This window comes from Mobula hypostoma, chromosome 3, assembly GCF_963921235.1.
Source record: "Mobula hypostoma chromosome 3, sMobHyp1.1, whole genome shotgun sequence".
Taxonomy (NCBI): Eukaryota; Metazoa; Chordata; class Chondrichthyes; order Myliobatiformes; family Myliobatidae; genus Mobula; species Mobula hypostoma.
Window position 1 is genome coordinate 150299285 of NC_086099.1, and position 16116 is coordinate 150315400.

The window sequence follows — 16116 nt, forward strand, 5'->3', positions numbered from 1 at the left end:
ATCCTGCCTGGCAAACCTACTGCAATTCTTTGAGGAAATTACAAGCAGGGTAGACAAAGGAGATACAGTAGACGTGATGTACTTAGATTTTCAGAAGGCCTTTGACAAGGTGCCGCACATGAGTGACCATTTGTCACATGGTGTGAGCAGAATTATCTGCAGCTTAATGTGAAAAAGACTAAGGAGCTGGTGGTAGACCTGAGGAGAGCTAAGGCACCGGTGACCCCTGTTTTCATCCAGAGGGTCAGTGTGGACATGGTGGAGGATTACAAATACCTGGGGATACGTATTGACAATAAACTGGACTGGTCAAAGAACACTGAGGCTGTCTACAAGAAGAGTCAGAGCGTCTCTATTTCCTGAGGAGACTGAGGTCCTTTAACATCTGCCCGACGATGCTGAGGATGTTCTACGAGTTTGTGGTGGCCAGTGCTATCATGTTTGCTGTTGTGTGCTGGGGCCGCAGGCTGAGGGTAGCAGACACCAACAGAATCAACAAACTTATTCGTAAGGCCAGTGATGTTGTGGGGATGGAAGTGGACTCTCTCACGGTGGTGTCCGAAAAGAGGATGCTGTCTAAGTTACATGCCATCTTGGTCAATGTCTCCCATCCACTACATAATGTACTGGGTGGGCACAGGACTACATTCAGCCAGAGACTCGTTCCTCCAAGATGTAGCACAGAGCGTCATAGGAAGTCATTCCTGCCTGTAGCCATCAAACTTTACAACTCCTCCCTTGGAGGGTCAGACACCCTGTGCCGATAGGCTGGCCCTGGACTTACTTCATAATTTACTGGCATAATTTACATATTACTATTTAAGTATTTATGGTTCTATTACTATTTCTATTACTATTTATTATTTATGGTGCAACTGTAACAAAAACCGATTTCCCCCTGGGATCAATAAAGTATGACTATGAGGCTGCTTAGCAAGATAAGAGCCCATGGAATTACAGGGAAGCTACAAGCAGGGGTGGAGCATTGGCTGGTCAGCAGAAAACAGAGTGGGAATAAAGCGATCCTATTCTGGCTGGCTGCCGGTTACCAGTGGAGTTCCACAGGGGTTGGTGTTGGGACCACTACTTTTTACGATGTATGTCAATGATTTGGACTACAGTATTAATGGATTTGTGGCTAAATTTGGCTATGAAACAAAGATAGGTGGAGGAGCAGGTAGTATTGAGGAAACAGAGAGCCTGCAGAGAGACTTAGATAGTTTAGGGGAATGGGCAAAGAAGTGGCAAATGAAATACAATGTTGGAAAGTGTATGGTCATGCACTTTGGTGAAGAAATAAACGGGCAGAGTATTAGTTAGATGGGGGGAGAATTCAAAATGCAGAGATGCAAAGGGACTTGGGAGTCCTTGTGCAGGATACCCTAAAGGTTAACCTCCAAGTTGAGTCAGTTGTGAAGAAGGCGAATGCAATGTTGGCATTCATTTCTAGAGGTATAGAATATAAGAGCAGGGATGTGATGTTGAAGCTCTATAAGGCACTCGTGTGACCACACTTGGAGTATTGTGTGCAGTTTTGGGCTCCTTATTTTAGAAAGGATATACTGACGTTTGGGGATGGTTCAGAGAAGACTCAAGAGAATGATTCCAGGAATAAAAGGGTTCCCATATGAGGAACGTCTGGCAGCTCTTGGTCTGTATTCCCTGGAGTTCAGGAGAATGAGGGGAGGATCTCATAGAAACATTCTGAATGTTAAAAGGCCTGAACAGATTAGATATGGCAAAGTTATTTCCCATGGTAGGGGATTCTAGGACAAGAGGGCAGGACTTCAGGATTGAATGACGTCCTCTTAGAACTGAGATACGGAGAAATTAGTTTAGAACATAGAATAGTACAGCACAGTACAGGCCCTTTGGCCCACAGTGTTGTGCCGACCCTTAAACCCCACCTCCTATATAACCCCCCACTTTAAATTCCTCCATATACCTGTCGAACAGTCTCTTAAATTTCACTAGTGTATCTGCCTCCACTGACTCAGGCAGTGCATTCCACGCACCAACCACTGTCTGAGTTAAAAAAAAAACCTTCCTCTAATATCCCCCTTGACCTTCCCACCCCTTACCTTAAAGCCATGTCCTCTTGTACTGAGCAGTGGTGCCCTGGGGAAGAGGCACTGGCTGTCCACTCTATCTATTCCTCTTACTATCTTGTATACCTCTATCATGTCTCCTCTCATCCTCCTTCTCTCCAAAGAGTAAAGACCGAGCTCCCTTAATCTCTGATCGTAATGCATACTCTCTAAACCAAGCAGCATCCTGGTAAATCTCCTCTATTCCCTTTCCAATGCTTACATATCCTTCCTATAGTGAGGCGACCAGAACTGGACACAGTCCTCTTAAGTGTGGCTTAACCAGAGTTTTATAGAGCTGCATCATTACATCGCGACTCTTAAACTCTATCCCTCGACTTATGAAAGCTAACACCCCATAAGCTTTCTTATCTACCCTATCTACCTGTGAGGCAACTTTCAGGGATCTGTGGACATGTACCCCCAGATCCCTCTGCTCCTCCACACTACCAAGTATCCTGCCATTTCTCCGGGTTGAACTCCATCTACCACTTCTCAGCCCACTTCTGCATCCTATCAATGTCTCCCTGCAATCTTCAACAATCCTCTACACTATCTACAACACCACCAACCTTTGTGTCATCTGCAGACTTGCCCACCCACCCTTCTACCCCCACATCCAGGTCGTTAATAAAAATCACGAAAAGCAGATGTCCCAGAACTGATCCTTGTGGGACACCACTAGTCACAACCCTCCAATCCGAATGTACTCCCTCCACCACCGCTGTCTGCTTTCTGCAGGCAAGCCATTTCTGAATCCACCTGGCCAAACTTCCCTGGATCCCATGCCTTCTGACTTTCTGAATCAGCCTACTGTGTGGAACCTTGTCAAATGCCTTACTAAAATCCATGTAGATCACATCCACTGCACTACCCTCATCTATATGCCTGGTCACCTCCTCAAAGAACTCTTATTAGGCTTGTTAGACACGATCTGCCCTTCACAAAGCCATGCTGACTGTCCCTGATCAGACCATGATTCTCTAAATGCCCATAGATCCTATCTCTAAGAATCTTTTCCAACAGCTTTCCCACCACAGACGTAAGGCTCACTTTGGTCAGAAGGTGGTAAATCTGTGGAATTTGTTGCCACAAGTGATTGTGGAGGTCAAGTCATTGGGTATATTTAAGGCAGAGATAGATAGGTTCTTGATTAGCCCGGGCATCAGAGGGCATTGGGTGAAAGCAGGGGAGTGGGGATGACTGGAGGAATTGGATCAGCCTATGATTGAATGGTGGAGCGGGCTCGATAGGCCGAATAGCCTGCTTCTGTTCCATTATCTTATGGTAAATACTTGAGTACTCATCCACAATCCAATATGTGATGGAATTAGGAACAGGAGCCAGAACAAGTCCTTCTCCAGGTTACAAATGGTTGACTTATTGACAGACTTTACATATGAGCAAATGTTTGGGAGACCAGCAGAATGAATTTGGTGGCTGTGCAGGTTTCAGTTAGCTTTGCTGTGTGGATACTTAGTTCACAGCAATATCAGTGTATTTTGCAGAGAAATCTGAATGGTTGAGTTAAATCTCCAGGTTTAACTGTATATTGCCTTTGGTTAACGTTTGTTTTTAAATAAATTGCCAGGAAGTTTGTCTCTGACTCATTGCCAATTGGATTAGATCTGAATAGGTTTCTTTACCTAATGATACAACAAGGCAAATTTTTAACTTTTTATTTAAAAATGAATTATATATTGCTTTTAAGTACTTACAAATTTTAGCCTAACAATCACAATGGGTAGAAATGGCTTTCATATTTCTCAATAATACAGTTATAATAATAATAACAATCTACAAACGTTTGTATAATTAAAATTTTGCTTGTCAGCGTCTTGTCAGGGGTTTACAGAACAGGCTTTTAACAATATACTACCTGTGGTCAGCTCTTCGCCAAGGTCTAATACATCCTTAGTGTGACAATCAGTTCATTCAGCTCTGCTTTAGGTGCACATATGTGAGAGCCAAATTCCCTGGATGCAGACTAAATCCAATTAATTTTGACTTGGTGATAACTTATGCTAGAGTCTCTTGGTCTTCTCGTGACCAGGACACTAGAAGGAGAAAGTCCTAGGATATCCTATGCATCCAACTGAGAGGATGGACTGAACTTTGGTTTAGCAACTGGACAGAAGGCTACACTCCAATTGTGCAGTATTCTCCAGAGGCTGTCCAGGTACAGCAGAGCATGGCAGCATAATGACTAATTTAACTGAATTACCCTGTTCTTGCAGACTTTGACTACAGTGTCTTTGTTATTTATCTTTCACCTGATGTGCACTCTAGCTATGCTGTGAATGGTGGTGAATAAACTGCAAAGTTAGGCTGGATAATGTGTCCTGGATAGTGGTGAGCTTCTTGATGTGACTGGTCTCCTGAATTTTCTGGTCAATGGTAATCTCAGAAAGACATCACAAACATAGTAGTGAAAAGTTCATCTAATTTTATTTTGGAAATGGTTCATTTATACCTGACAATCAGATAGATTCAGTATTCTTCACTATTTTTAAAGTTCTTCTGCCCTTCATAAATTATGGGGGAAAAATGACATTTGGCGTATTTAGCTCCATACTACAATTCAGTGTTTGAAAAATTGAAATGCCATTGTGGATCAATAGCCATTTCATTTCCTTGTTTTTTTTTGGAATGAAATAAACTTGGGCCCCTACAGGAAAAATAGTGGTCAGTGGAGAGGTTTGTAAGGTGTATTCTCGAAGCTTCCAAACTAAATACCATCAAGACCGATTCCAAGAACACAATTTCACAAAACACTCTATTTTCTGTTAGTTTATCTGCATTTTTGTCTCAGCTGTCAGTTGGACATTTCCATTACCTTGCCACTTAATGCTCAAAATGATAACTCTGGGAAAGCAAACTCATCTAACCTAGCTCTTCACCTAGATAATGTATATTGTTCATGTCTTCACACAAATAATTTTGTATTAAAAATTAATAGAATGTATTTTTGTGATTAATGATGTGCTTGGTAATTCTTTTTTTTTAACTTGCTAGATGCAAGTGATGGTTGGCGATGTCCTGCCTGTCAGAATGTTTCAGTACGGGTCCCTAACACTTATACATGTTTTTGTGGTAAGTATAAAACTGTATGAAAATACCCGAGTGATTTGCTTATGAAAAATCTTGTACAAAGTCTGTAGTAAATGGTGTACGGATTGCTTATTGAATGGTAATTTCTGAAACGCAAAATAGAGGACCATTTATGCACAGTTTCTAAGATGTAATGGTACATTTATTCCATCTGTGACACCAGAAATGATGGTTTAATTATCATCTGTTAGAGGACTATTTAAAGTCACAGAGTAATGCCACATAGAAACAGGCCCTTCAACCCAACTGATCCATGCTGACCAAGATGCCCATCCAAGCTTGTCCCATTTAACTGCATTTGGTCAGCATCCTTCTTAACCTTTCCTGTCTATATACATGTCTTTTAAAAGTTGTTATTGTACCTCCTTCAACCACTTCCTCTTACAGCTCATTCCATAAGTGTACCACCCTCTGGCTAAAAAAAGTTGCCCTTTAAGTTCCTATTAAATCTTTTTTCTTTCACCTTAAACCTATGCCCTCTAATGCTTGATTCCTCAGCTTTGAGGGAGGGAAGCTGGAGTGCATTCACTCTATCTGTACCTTTATTTGCTTCCTTAGATGGCAGTAAGTTACACACTTGTGGGCTTTAGAACAGGTAAAAGTGAACAACTATGAAAACTTCCATACTCATAAGATATTCTTATTTCGACCACGGTGGAGACTATCCATGATGTAGTCTGGTTGGAAGATGCAACATTTTACCGTTGTAGCAACATCATGGTACATGGCCTGGATGGAAACCTGGCAGCAATCAGTGTTCCCACTTGCTAGCCTTATCCTTTGAGGTAGATGTGATTGTTTTTTTTGGAAAGAGTTGCAGACGAATCCATAGGGATTTGTTGTTGGATATCTTGTGGATTATGAACACTGTTGCCTCTTTAGAGATGAATATTTCACTTAGCTGCAGATGCTCCACTTCTGACTTACAATGTAGGGAAGATCATTGATGGAAGCACCTACAGATTAATCAACCCTGGGTCACCATCCTGTAGAGTTCCTGCAGTAACATCCTGGGGCTAAGTTGATTCATACCTAACAACCACATCTTTGTAGTATATATGACTCCAGATATCTCTCAGTATCTTTTGTGAGTGGTGCACTGTTTCATCAGCTGAGTGAAGTTGGTTGTTCGTTATAAGTAGGAAATTTTCTTGGCATGACCAGGTGTCACAAGACTTGATGGTTCCAGAGGCAGTTGAAAAAAAATTCCAGTGACCCAGTCTTAATTATTTAGTACAATACCATCATCCCACCATACCTTGGATAACGGTAGAGTTGTTTAGATAATGTTGGTGGCATCTGTGACACTGGCAGATAGACAAATCAGTAAAAATGTCTATCATTTGACTAGTTTCTGGAATAGATCTATCTATTTTGTCAAGTATTAGCCTGGGTTTGCAGAGCTGAATATACCTTTGTTGTGCTTAGATTTGTGTTGGATTTGTTTTCATTCTTATTCTTCGTTGACATAACTGAGTGACACTTACTGGACCATTTTAACCAGCAGCTAAGGACTGATCTTATTGCATGAAATTGGGTTTGCATGTTGTCCAGACAATAGTGCAGGTGACCCTTTCTAAGTAACCCATAGTGTTATAGACTTCAGTTAATTTTTTGTCAACCTTTTCTGTTTCAAGGAATATTTCCTTTTTTCATCCAAGCTCAAGCTACCCCAGCCTGGCTTCATGCTCTTGCAAAAATCAAACTCATCCTCCTATATAGGAGCCAAATACAGAACTCCAACCATAGCTTTACTAGTATTTCATTCAGGCCTAGGAGGATAATTTTGTATTCAGTACTTCAAACAATATCAGCAAGTGTTCCAAATACACTCTTAAACCTATTAATTGCTTACCTGCTATCTTCATTTGTGGTCCAAATTTTTATTCCAATTTAGTTAACTGTTAATTAGCTGAAGATAAGTTTCATTGCTGTCAAAGCAGTAAATCTCCCTCGTTATTCAGATGGAGATACAAATCTATAAAGTTGTAAACAAAGTCAGAGTACAAATTTTCTGGCAGACATTGGGAAAGTGAGATTAACCTCTTTACATCCAAAGTAAGCCAGATTTTTGTAAATGTAAAACTCTGGGGGCTATGGAAATGCAAAAGGATTTGGGTACTAGACTATATTCAGAGGTAATTGAAAAGAATATAGTACTAGGGGTGGAGAATTTCAGCGGGTAAAAAACTGGCTGGAGCTGTATTTGAAACAAAGGAGGTTGATGGGCAACCTAGTTGAGGTGTATAAAATTAGAAACAGTTTAACATCAATAAAAACTACTGCACATAAAAGTAATTAAAACCTAATGGAGTGTCTTCATAATCTCAAGAAAATTGAGCAGCACAGTAATGTAGTTGTTAAACACAATGCTTTACAGTATAGGTGACCCAGGTTCAATTCCCTCCTCTGCCAGTAAGGAGTTCTCCCCATGACTGTATGTGTTTCCTCCGGCTGCTTTGATTACTTCTCGCGTTCCAAAGACTTACTGGTTTGTAGGTTAATTGGTCATTGTAAATTGTCCCGTTATTAGGCTAGAGTTAAATCTGGGGTCACTGGGTAATGTGGCTCGAAAGGTCAGGAGTGCCTATTCCACATTGTATCTCAGTAAAGATAAATAAAATTGGAATGTAGAAGGAGGACAATATGGTTTAGTGTTCTGGAGTATAATCATCAATGAATGAGATGAAAGTAGGATTAAAATACACAACCACAATTTGTGATCTAATTGAATACACAATCGGTTCATGGGGAAGCGTAGTCTGTTCTTGATCCTGTGCTGAATTCCACTACTGAATAAAGTATATGTAATTCAAAGAACCAGACTGCTCTGAAAATCTTGATAATAGTAAGGTTCTACCAATGGGGCCAAGTGAGAAACGAAACATGGATAAATTAAAATTTCAACTACAGAAGTGCAGGAAAATCCTGTGTATTCAAGTGTATGATATATTGGAGTTTACTCATTTGGTATTATATATCTCCTGTTCTTGTATTCGTTTTCTGTCTCAGAATCCATCTTAAACCATCTGTTTTGGTCTGTAAGTATGCAGCATGTGTGGTAACATCCATTGAAAGACAAATCTTGCACAAGAGTGCAAATTGGAGACTACTTCATTTGCTCTAGCTTTACCGTTTTATCTGTTATATTTATTTATAAGATGAGTTCCAAAATTTTTAACTTATGGGTTCTTGTCAGCACCTTTCCAGAAGTCTAAGTAAACTGTCTCCTTGTAATGCAAACAACAGGAATTCTGCAGATGCTGGAAATTCAAGCAACACACCTAGAAGTTGCTAGTGAACGCAGCAGGCCAGGTAGTATCTCTAGGAAGAGGTGCAGTCGACGTTTCAGGCTGAGACCCTTGTAATGCATCCTCCTTTTAAATCCACAAAACACATTTTCTCATGTTTAATTCTCTCAGTAAAAATTATGTGATAAATGGCAGTCAGGGGTCATGAACAAGTACTCCTGAGATATGCTATTGAGGTTGTCTCCAGTTGTTTTGCTGTGCTTTTTTTTGAGAAGTCAAAGCTAGAGTATGGGTGATGTTTTATTTGCATTTTTGTACTCATAAGGCAAGGTGAACAATCCAGAATGGAACAGAAATGAAATACCTCACAGCTGTGGAGAGCTTTGTGGAAAGAAACGACCTGGAACTGATTGCCCTCACTCATGCAACATGTAAGCACAAAAATATATAATAACATGCATCCTCCTGGGTTTTTATTTTCCCTGTACTTAGCACCTGTTACATTGTTGGTCTTTTTTAATATTTCCTTTTGACAAGCTCTTATTTTGTTTTACATAAGAAATTCATGACTTTTAATTTCTCTATGCTGCAAATTAGAGATTAGATACATTTTGTTTTAGTAGTTCACTAATAAACAGTTTGGGTATATCCCTCCTTCCCTCCATAAGTGGAAGGTATTTGAGGATCGTAACAAAATACAGTGGAATTTGTTTATATAAAAAAAGCCATTGAGAAATTCAGCTAATCTGTTTGTCAGATTGATTATAAGAAGGCTACCAGTTTATGTAGAAACTGCATTTCATTTTTTAAAATTTTGTCTCCATATAACCTTTAAACCAGACATTCTCTTTGAACATAGAAATCTACAGCATATTACAGGCCCACAATGTTGTGCCATAAGCACAAAATACTCTGCAGATGCTGGGGTCAAAGCAGCACTCACAACCCGCTGGAGGAACTCAGCAGGTCAGGCAGCATCCGTGGAACGACCATGTAACCTACTCTAGAAACTACCTAGAATTTCCCTAACACACAGCCTTCTATTTTTCTAAGCTCCATGTATCTAAGAGGCTCTTAAAAGACCCTATTGTATCCGCTTCCACCACCTCCACCGGTAGTGCATTTCACACACCCACCACTCCCTGTGTGAAAAACCTATTCCTGATATTCCCTTGGTACTTATTTCCAAGCACCTTAAAACTATGCCTCCTCATGTTAGCAATTTCAGCCCTGGGAAAATGCCTCTGGCTATCCACACGATCAATGTCCCCCCTCATCATCTTATACACCATTATCTAATCTTTGCTTAGGTTTCACAATGAAAAATTCAATTAATTTCACTCCCACTATTTTGTCAGTGCTGCTTCATTCATTCTGCAGTGTTACATTACAAAAAGAAAGTAACACAAGCAACTTAACCCAGACCAGGCACCTTTACTCTTCCAAACCAGACTAGCCTCCCAAATAAGTTTGTAAACTATAGTATATATAATTAGGCTTAAATATTGGTAATATTCCCTGCATTTAATTGGACCGGTTCAAGTTTCAAATCATCAGGTATAAATATTCAGGCATGATGATCAAGAACTGTCTCAGTTGAAAGAAATTAGTGAACAGAAAACTAATGAAATTTCTAAATTTTCAAAAAACCATGTTCAATAAAACTAAGGACACTGCCTGCTGGCCGCTGATGGAGTAACAGTTCTCTGCTGCTGCTCCTAATTTACTTACTTTCCTCTCCAACCTTTTGAAATACTATTGTTAGATGGGATATTATTTTAATATGACTACTAAAGCAGCTTTGGAAGCTATTACGAGTTCAATTCAAAAGCTTACTGAGGAGTTTCAACAGTTTAGAAAAGAAATCAGCGTTGAAATCAAACAAATAGGTAGGAAACTAGAAGATATTCAAGCAATTCTAACTGAACGTGATAAGAAGATAAAGGAACATGAAGATGTTATTACTTTACTGGACAGGAGAATGGATGATATACAAAAGCTATATGAAAAACAATTTAAGACCAACGAAATGATGAGACAGAAGATTATTGATTTGGAAAACAAAAGTAGGAGGAACGACTTACGAATCCTGGGACTTAAAGAACAAACAGAAGGAGATAATCCGAAAGAATTCTTTGCAAATCTTTTGATGGAATTATTCCCTGATATTATAAAGTCTCTGCCTTTAATTGATTGTGCTCACAGGTCACCTATCTACCAATCGGCTTCAAAATCTAAACCAAGATCAGTCATTATATGTTTCCATGAATTTCACATAAAGGATCGTCTGATTCGTGCTGCCCGTGGAAAAGGTATGATTGACTATCAAGATCAAAAGATACGTATTGTTCAGGATTTTTCTTCAGAAGTCAAGGCAGAACGTGCTAAGTTCAAAAAAGTTATGATGGAATTATACAGTCAAAATTTTAAACCCTCTTTTCATTCTCTGGCTCGACTAAGGATTACATTGGAAGATGGATCATTTAAATGGTTTTATACGAAGGAACGGGCGCAAGAATTTTTAGACTTTTAAAAAAGTGTGTGTGTGTGAATATAGAATAGACTAAAAATCTTGCAAAACAAATACTGCATATTAAAAAATGACTTTAATATTTTTTAGTATGAATAATTGTTATTTCTGTTTGATAAACCCATCTAAGCTTGTTTCTCACTATTATTTAGTCTAGTTTGGAACATAAATAACCTTGAATTCTTGCAGCGGTTCCAACAGGCTTTCTAAGGGAATGTGTTTAGGGGAAGTAGATAATGGTTGCTCTATGATGGAGGAAGGATGGGGAGTCTTTTTTTGTTGAAGCTGATTTGGGAATTTAGTCAATTCTGTTGCTTAGTTAATATATTTCAATGTTTATTATTTGGGTTTGATATACATTTTTCTGATTGCTATTTTAATCTTTCTTATAAAGAGCCTTAAAATTGATCAAAGTATTAATTTACTTAGTTTTAATGTAAAAGGACTAAATCACCCTGTGAAAAGAAATAAGATTTTTGCCTATATTAAAAAACTTAAGGTACCCATTGTTTTACTTCAAGAAACACATGTACGTAAGTGTAACAATTCACACTTCTTTTAATCGATGGAAAGGATCTTATTTTCATTCTTTGTTTCAGGCCAAAGCAAGAGGGGTTTCGATCCTTATAGATAATAAAGTTCCCTTTGTTCAACATAAAGTAATTTCTGATACTAATGGGCATTTTGTTATAGTATCAGGGAAGCTAAATAACAGATTAATGGTATTTGCCAATGTATATGCTCCGAATATAGATTTCTTTGGTTTCTTTGAGCGTTTTTTTCTCATTTTTGCCAGATCTAAGTCTGTACTCATTGGTGATGGGTGGAGACTTTAATTGTTGCTTAGATCCAGTTTTAGATCGTTTACCTTTTAAACCAATGATACTGAATAAATCAGCTGTGTTTATTAAATCTTTTTTAATGAAATGTGGCATTGTTGATGCCTGGTGTTTTTTTTTCATCATACGTATTCCAAGATGGTTTTTTTTTATTGATAGCCAACTGATTCCATTAGTTCGATCCTGTGAATATAACGAGATTGCTGTTTCAGATCACTCTCCCGCGTTTCTATCTTTAAATCTTCCTGGTCTTCTTCAAACAAATAGATTTTGGTGATTTAATCTAACTTTGTTATCTGATAAATATTTTTTAAAGTTTATGGAGAGACAAATTACCTTTTTTGAAGAGAATACGTTAGAGGAGACGTCTAGTTATATTAGATGGGATGCCTTTAAGGCGTTTATTAGAGGACAAATTATTTCTTATACTGCAAGTATTAAGAGGAAAGCTAATAAAGAGAGAAGTGATTTAGCTAATCAGCTGAGAGTTAGACCAAGAGCATGCCTTGGCTCCAGAACCTGCTTTATATGAAAAATGTGTTGAAATTAAAACTAAATATGATCTTCTTTTAACTTATCCAATTGAAACCCAACTCTTAAACGGTAAGTCAATTTTATATTCACGGAGATAAAACAGGTAAATTTTTGGCTGATCAAATTAAAACCTTTAGAGCTAAACAACAGATTAAAGAAATATGCAAAGCTAATGGTGATAGGACAACTGATTATTTAGAAATAAATGATACTTTCAGAGAATTTTACTCTAAACTTTATAGTTCTGAATCTTCTGAGGATGATACTGTAATGAACAGTTTTTTTAGATCAAATAAATATTCCTACAATTTCTGCCAACAGCAGAAGATTGTTGGAACAACCTACTTCTTTTGAGGAAATTGTTGAAGCTGTGCACTCATTACGTTTCAGGCAAGCTCCGGGTCCAGACGGATTTTCTGGAGAATTTTATAAGACCTTTTCCTCACTGCTTATACCTCATTTACGTTCAGTTTTTTCGGATTCACTTAAGTCGGGCAGACTCCCTCAATCTTTTTATGAGGCTTCCATTTCGCTCATTCTTAAAAGGAATAAGGATCCAACTGAATGCTCTTATAGCCCAATTTCTTTACTGAATGTTGATTCTAAGATCTTATCTAAAGTTCATGGTCCATAGGACTGAAAATATTTTACCATCTGTCATTTCTGATAGCCAAACCAGATTCATCAAAAATTAATATTCTCACTGTAATATTTGCCAGTTATTAAAGGTTATTTATTCTCCTTCTAACATGGTATCAGAATGTGTGGTATCCCTAGATGCTGAGAAAGCTTTTGACAGAGTTGAATGGAATTATTTATTTAAAACTTCAGAAAAAATTAACTTTGGACCTGGTTTCATTCAATGGATTAAATTACTATATTTAGCCCCTTCTAGGGTTATCACTAATTTTCATAACTCCAAACCATTTAAGCTTCAACGTGGCACTAGACAAGGTTGTCCGTTGAGCCCTTTGCCTTTTGATCTGGCCTTAGAACCCTTAGCCATTGCTTTTCGAGAATCTAATGATATCACCGGTATTTTAAGGAGAGGCACTATTCAGAAAGTCTCATATACTGATGATTTGCTGCTATTTGTTTCTAATGTTGAGACTTCATTACCCCATAAGCTTTCTTTAGTCTCCTGTTTTAGCCAGATTTCAGGTTATAAATTAAACCTACATAAAAGTAAACTTTTCCCTTTGAACAATTTGATACCAACAAATTCTAACCTTCCTTTTAAAATTGTAATAAACCAACTTACTTATTCAGGTGTAACAATTACTGAAAATTATGTGTCTATTTAAAGAAAATTTTCTTACTTTATTAAATCATGTAAAAAGAATACTATTAAATTGGTCGCCTCTTTCGTTATCATTAATTGGTTGAATTAACTCTATCAAAATGAATATATTACCTAAATTTATATATCTTTTTCAGGCATTGTCGATTTTCATTCCTAAATCCTTTTTTTGATTCTCTTGACTCTATTATATCTTATATATGAAAGAATAAGCATTCTAGATTAAAGTTCATCTTCAGAAAGATAAGAAGAATGGATGATTAGCCTTTACCAAATTTTAGATTTTATTATTGGACAGTTAATATAAGAAATCTCACATTTTGGTTATATTATATAAATCGTGAGGATTGCCCAATGTGGGTTTTCTTAGAAGCTAATTCTGTTAATAAATTCTCTTACTATTTCTCTTTTTGGATCCTCACTTCCTTTGTCTTTGAGCAAGTTAACTGATAATCTGGTAGTTAAACGCACTATGAGGATTTGGATACAATTCCGAAAATATTTTGGCTTATTGAGATTTTCTCTTTTGTGTCCCATTTTTTCTAATGATTTTTTAAAAACATCTATGATTGATGTGGCTTTTAAAGAATGGGATAGATTAGGTATTAAATGCTTTCAGGACTTGTTTGTAGAGGGAAGTCTTTTCTCGTTTGAACAATTGTCAACTAAATATAGTTTACCCAAAACTCAGTTTTTTCAATATCTACAAATAAGAGATTTTTTACAGCCTCAAATAAGTACATTTCCTAAAAGACCTGATAAGAATCTACTAGATGTAATTTTTAATCTGAAACCTTTTTATAATGGATCTCTATCTAATATTTATAATATGCTGTTGGGAATGAGAAGTGTTCCTTTAGATAAAATTAAAAATTTTTGGGAACAAGATTTACAGACTTCAATTTCTGAGGAAACTTGGAAACAAAATTTTAAATTGGTGAACACTTCATCGTTATGTGCCCGCCACTCTCTTCTACAATTTAAAGTGGTCCATAGGGCCCATATGACCAAGGATAAGTTGTCTTGTTTTTATTTAGATATATCTCCGTATTGTGTTAAATGTAATAATGGAGAAGCTTCACTCATTCATATGTTTTGGACATGTCCAAGTCTTGGAAAATATTGGAAAGAAGTATTTCAAACCTTTTCGACACTTTTTAAAGTACTGCTTTATTTGGTATTGTTGGAGGAAAGGATATTATTTTGGAGCCATCTGATTTGCACATTTTGGCTTTTGTGTCTCTTATGGCCAGAAGGACGCTTTTGCTTTAATGAAAAGATGTGGCCCCTCCTATTCACGCCCAATGGTTACGTGATGTCATGTCATGTTTAAAGTTGGAGAAGATTAGATGTTCAATCTTTGAATCTAATTAAGACTTTCAAACATTGTGGGGACCTTTTCTGAATTATTTTAAAAACCTTTGATTTGCTGTTAAAGCACAGATGATGACTAACAATCTTTTTTCTTTTTTTTCTACTAATCAGTTTTGGTCTTGGTAGTGGGTTAGATTATATTTATATCATAAAATTATTATTTTTCAATGTTAGAAACTAATTGACTTCTACGAATATAGGGTAAGGAATCTTTATATGCGATTTAGCTTAATGTATTGACATTTTTTTTCCTATACTCTGTATTCTTATATAAATAAAAATATTGAAAGAGAAAACTAAAAGAAAATGACATCTCAGAATTGAGGTTAATTGTGTATCGACTAACTTATTGTCTAGTTTTCCCTGTGTCCTAACCTTACTGGCATGCATGTGTTGTGATTATGTTTTAAAAATTCCTTCATTAGGAAAATTTAAATTTAGAAGAAAAATCCAACAGCTCTATTGCAGAATAATTAATAATCATGCTAGAAGGTCACTGAGAATGTTACAATTCTCTTCCTCTGTTCTAATCATGTTAATTCATGTTGACAAAACTGCCTATGTAGTTGATTATTATCATTTTGCTTATGAAAACTTCGTGGTGCTAGAGATATAACCATTATATTTCAAAATTTTTATGCACATGTCCCTAGATACTAATGGTGCAGCAGTCATTGCTCTTAGAATGCCTGAGATAGTTTAATTGGCATTCAATTATCTGTTTATCCTAGCATGTTTACAGTGAGGAAATCACTTGAATGTCAAGACTAACTTTACAGAAGTAAATTATACACATGTAAGCAACTTTAAATAAAAAACAAACCTATTTCAACTTCTCACCTTCTCTTACCTTTTCCTCCATTTCTTCTCTTGACCATCCTCCTTGATTTATTTTAACCTTTGCTTTATTTCCAATGTACCCTGTTTCAACCAACTTGAAACTCTTGGCCTCTGACTGAAAATCACCTCTGAAGGCTAGATGAAGCTCAGAAATCTAAAAAGTGACAGGTTTGTGTTATGTATATGTGTGTGTATTAATATATATTATAGTATAACAAGGTCCAATCTGATAAATTTATGACAAATCAGG

At 37.1% G+C, this 16116-nt stretch overlaps 1 protein-coding gene across 1 annotated transcript in view; it reads left to right on the forward strand.

The window, feature by feature from the left end:
* nfx1 (nuclear transcription factor, X-box binding 1) overlaps positions 1–16116 on the forward strand; it is a 94724-nt gene that overhangs the window by 15603 nt on the left and 63005 nt on the right. Inside the window, exons 4-5 of the mRNA XM_063043852.1 lie at positions 5103–5180; positions 8775–8880. Of these exons, the coding sequence (XP_062899922.1) occupies positions 5103–5180; positions 8775–8880 (184 nt within the window). The remainder of the gene's footprint in view (positions 1–5102; positions 5181–8774; positions 8881–16116) is intronic.